General features: G+C 46.9%; 1 protein-coding gene across 1 annotated transcript in view; it reads right to left on the bottom strand.

The window, feature by feature from the left end:
- Itgae (integrin, alpha E (antigen CD103, human mucosal lymphocyte antigen 1; alpha polypeptide)) overlaps positions 1-4,072 on the bottom strand; it is a 55,250-nt gene that overhangs the window by 29,550 nt on the left and 21,628 nt on the right. Inside the window, exons 16-17 of the mRNA XM_013013157.1 lie at positions 3,198-3,328; positions 1,892-2,061 (exon numbers count right to left, since the gene is read on the bottom strand). Of these exons, the coding sequence (XP_012868611.1) occupies positions 1,892-2,061; positions 3,198-3,328 (301 nt within the window). The remainder of the gene's footprint in view (positions 1-1,891; positions 2,062-3,197; positions 3,329-4,072) is intronic.

Genomic DNA, 4,072 nt, shown 5'->3' with positions numbered 1-4,072 from the left:
CCAAGAGCATTGGAAAAACTTCCCTGACCTTAGGTCTCATGACTTCTGGTTCTATCAACCATCACTAAGGGATTGTGGCCCTCTGATGCCCAGAACTGACCTGGACTTTATTTGGAGGACAAGTAGGAGTTATGGGAGGGAAGAGTCAGTCACATCTGAGTTTTCAAAGATGTTTCTCAAAAGCCATGTAGAAGAACATACTGAACATGTTAAAATTGAAAATAAGCACAGTGCCAATGGCTCACATCTGTAATCCTAGCTACCCAGAAGGTCAGAATCTGAGCATCAGTGGCTTACACCAATAATCCTAGCTACGCAGGATGCTGAGATCTGAGGATAAAGGTTCAAAGCCAGCCAGGGCAGGAAAGTCTCTGAGACTCTTATCTCCAATTAACCAGAAAAAGGTACAGTGGCTTAAGTGGTAAGAGTACCAGCCTTGAGTAAAAAAAAAAAAAAAAAGCTGAACAACAGTAGGAGGCCCTGAGTTCAAATCCTAGTACTGGTACATACATACACATGCAAACCCATAGCCCTGAAAATAAGGGGTCAGCAGAGACGCCATTTGCCATTTGCCATACTTTGTTTAAATGAGCCTTCCCACCAAGAAAAGGGCTTTGAATACACAGAACAAATGAGTTACATTTCCAGTGGAAGTGTACTCATGCATTTATTTAATGAATAAATATCTTTAAACCAACACTTTGGGAGAAGATACACTCAGAAGCAGAATGCAGGATTTTCTTTTTGGACTAAATGATCCATTTAGGTTCAGAGTTCTAGGTCCTTTTAGGCTCTACTTACTGACAAATACAATTTTTTCTCATGTCTCTGAACACCTTGTGGAGTGGAGAAGAAATTTTCTAAATTATAACTTCTATATTTCCTGTTTATTGTTCAATTTTTGTGATACCAATTTGTATAAAGCTATTTATCCGACTGTCCTTATCAAGTGAGGTTAGATAACATACTGAACATTTGTCTGTATGTGTGTGTTTATGTGTGTTGGTATTGGGGCTTGAACTCAGGGCCTGGGTCTATTAGCTTTTTCACTCAAGGCTAGCACTCTACCACTTGAGCCACAGTTTCACTTCCAGATTTTTCTTGGTGGGGAAGGGGGGGGGGTTAAATGCTGATTAATTGGAGAGACTTTGCTGCCAGGCCTGACTTTGAACCTTGATCCTCAGATCACAGCCTTCTAAGTAGCTAGGATTACAGGTGTGAGCCACCAACCCCTGGTATAACATTTCCAATTTATTACCAGAAAAATTTTCAGTTATAAGAACATTTCCTTTTTTGTCCAGGTCCAAGTTCCAAGAAGTTCAGAGATGTAGTGTTCAATTTTAGTAGGCTTTTTCTTCTGCTTTTGTTTTCTTGCTTGTTATTTGTTTTGTTTTGCTTTCATTGCTATGGACAGAAGCCAGGGCCTTAAACATGCCAAGCACATGCTCTACCATGGAGCTAAATTCATAGCCCAGGTTGCTTTAATTTGAATTTCTGGTATGATTATCTACTATGTTCATGCCATTCTGTGGCATGGTGTGCTAGGATTACTTTAATCACTTTATTTGTATGTGGGTGCTGCATCGCATGGATCTTTATTTATTTTTATTTTTTTGCAAGTTCTGGGACCTGGGCACTATCCCTGAGCTTTTTTGCTCAGAGCTAGTGCTCTACCACTTGAGCCACAGCTCCACTTCCAGCTTTTTGGGTAGTTATTTGGAGTCAAGAGTCTCACAGACTTTCTGACTGGTCTGGCTTTGAACTGTGATCCTCAAATCTCAGCCTCCTGAGTAGTGAGGATTATGGGAATGAGCCACCAGTGCTCAGGTGCATGGATCTTTTGTTAACATCACAGGTCACTCTGGACTCTGGTCTAACTTCTTCCCCTTACCTCTCCGTTTGTGGGGATGAGCCAGATATGCTCACACAGCAGGGGGCTGCTGGTCCAGTTCCTAAGGCGGTCCTGACAGTCAGTCATGTGGGAACACTGCAGCCTCTTCCTCTGCTTCACTGCATCCACATCCATGGTGAAGTTGAGCAAAGCTTCTCTGAGGCCTGGGGCTGAGGACCACAGCTTCCTGAGGGGACTGGCCTGGCAAGGCCTGGCAAGGTCCAGGAGGAGACCCCCACCCTGCTTGAGACTCCACAAGCCCCTGCTGGGCTTGGGCACCATGCTGGGCCTTTTCTGGGGCCAGCACCAGGTTCTTCACTTGGAAGGGGATTTCTCACCACCTCTGGTACTGGCAGTGGGCAATCCCTAGGGCTCTGGACTTCACCAGTGCAGCCCATTCCCAAGTCTGAGGCTGTCCTCCTTAGGGAAAGAGGCACAGGGTAGGAAGTTGGGAGGCAGTGAACAAGTAAGGAGAAGGAGGAAGAAGAAGGGAGAGAGAGTAAAATCTGAGCACAGAAAGGCCTTGGAGATGCCGGGGCCATCTGCCTGTTCCTGTATAAAACAGAAGCCAGAGCACAGAGAGGGAAAAACACCTGCCCAGTGTCACACAGCAGGCTCTGTGTAGTAATAGGTCACTTTCTAGTATCAAGTTCACAATGGCCCTCACCCCAGGAGACTGCTCTGTGACTTGCAGTCAGCTATCTCTGGGATTACTCCTAAAGATGATGCCCTGGCCACTGTTATCCAGATGCTGCCTAGAGGGGAGCACTTGAATTGGCAGTGGATACTTCAGCCCTGAGAACCATGCCTAGCCACTCCTGGAAAGTCTCCCAACTCAGGATGGATGAGAGGCCTGGCCTCCAGCAGACCATTCAATCTCACCTTGGCTGGGAAGCCTTGATGTGGGAAGCAGAGAAAATATAACAGAGAATAGAGGAAGGGTACCCCTAAGAGCCTCTCAGGCATACACATAGGCAGAGGCAGATGGAGACCAAGCAGTAGCTGGTTTTCTGTGACTTAGAAACTCCTCTCTTCAAGGAGCTCCAGTTGCGCAATCGGTTAGCGTTTACCAACAAGAAACTCGTCCCTTCAAGCCAATAAGGACTCCTTCCCAGCAATGTGGGTGTGACATGGGACCACCCTTTTCAGGCTGGGCAGATATCTCAGACTGACAGAAGAGCTCAGGGCTAGTAGAGGAAGCTCAGGCACAGGGCCTACACCAACCTTCACCCCTGCCCTCTTTCCCTGGCTGCCACAAGCCACCATACAATGGGCACAGCATGCCAGACTGCAAGGATGCCCTTACCTGACTCAGTGGCCTCAGTTGCTGAAATGATTTTAAAACACAAATCTACATTCACTCTGCCACCAAAGCCAATGGGCAGTGCACTGGGGGTGAAGTTCATGGACAGCTCCAGGTGAACCACAGGTCGTGAGCTAAACAAGACAGCAAAGAGGTCCATGAGAAGTGTGCACTGAACTCTTGGGGCCATGCTTGGCTGATTCATTCACGCATTCAATGAATGGGAGTTCTGAGACCTCAGGCTGCAGGACGAGACAAATCCTTGCTCTATGGGGATGCAGACAAGCAAATAAGCAAGAACTGGGGCGGGGGTGGGGGGGAGAGGGGTACATATTGATTATGGTGAAAATAAAATAGGACAAAGTGACAGAGACTGGGGACTTCTTAGATGGTGTGGTCAGAGGTTTACCTATCCAATGAGGAGGCACTGAAGTTTTGGTCAGTTAACATGAAAGCCAATTTCATGATCTTAGAGGGACAAGGAACATTCTAGGCAGAAACTACAGCTAGTGCAAAGGCCTTGAGGCAGGAATGAGTTTGGATTGAAGGTCAGCAAGACTGGAGTACAATGTATGAGACAGAGGGCTTAGACGGAGCCAGCAACAGACATCAGGCTCCTGTGAAGAACTGGGACTTGGCTTCACATGGCAGCCATTGAGGAGTGAAGAGGTCCTCAGCTACTGCATGGGATGGAGCAGAGATAACAGTCTCTTACACTTGTACGTATTGGGGGGGGGGGGCACGTACCTGCTTGTACCTGTACTGGAGCCTAAACTTAGGGCCTTGCATTCCTGCTTAGCCTTTTCCCTCAGGGCTGGCACTCTACCACTTGTGCCATACTCCTACTTCTGGCTTTTTGCTTGTTTATTGGAAATAAG

This window comes from Dipodomys ordii, unplaced genomic scaffold (genome assembly GCF_000151885.1).
Source record: "Dipodomys ordii isolate 6190 unplaced genomic scaffold, Dord_2.0 Scaffold19, whole genome shotgun sequence".
NCBI classification, from domain to species: domain Eukaryota; kingdom Metazoa; phylum Chordata; class Mammalia; order Rodentia; family Heteromyidae; genus Dipodomys; species Dipodomys ordii.
The sequence above is the reverse complement of the archived record's forward strand: the minus strand, read 5'-3'. Positions and strand labels throughout refer to the sequence as shown.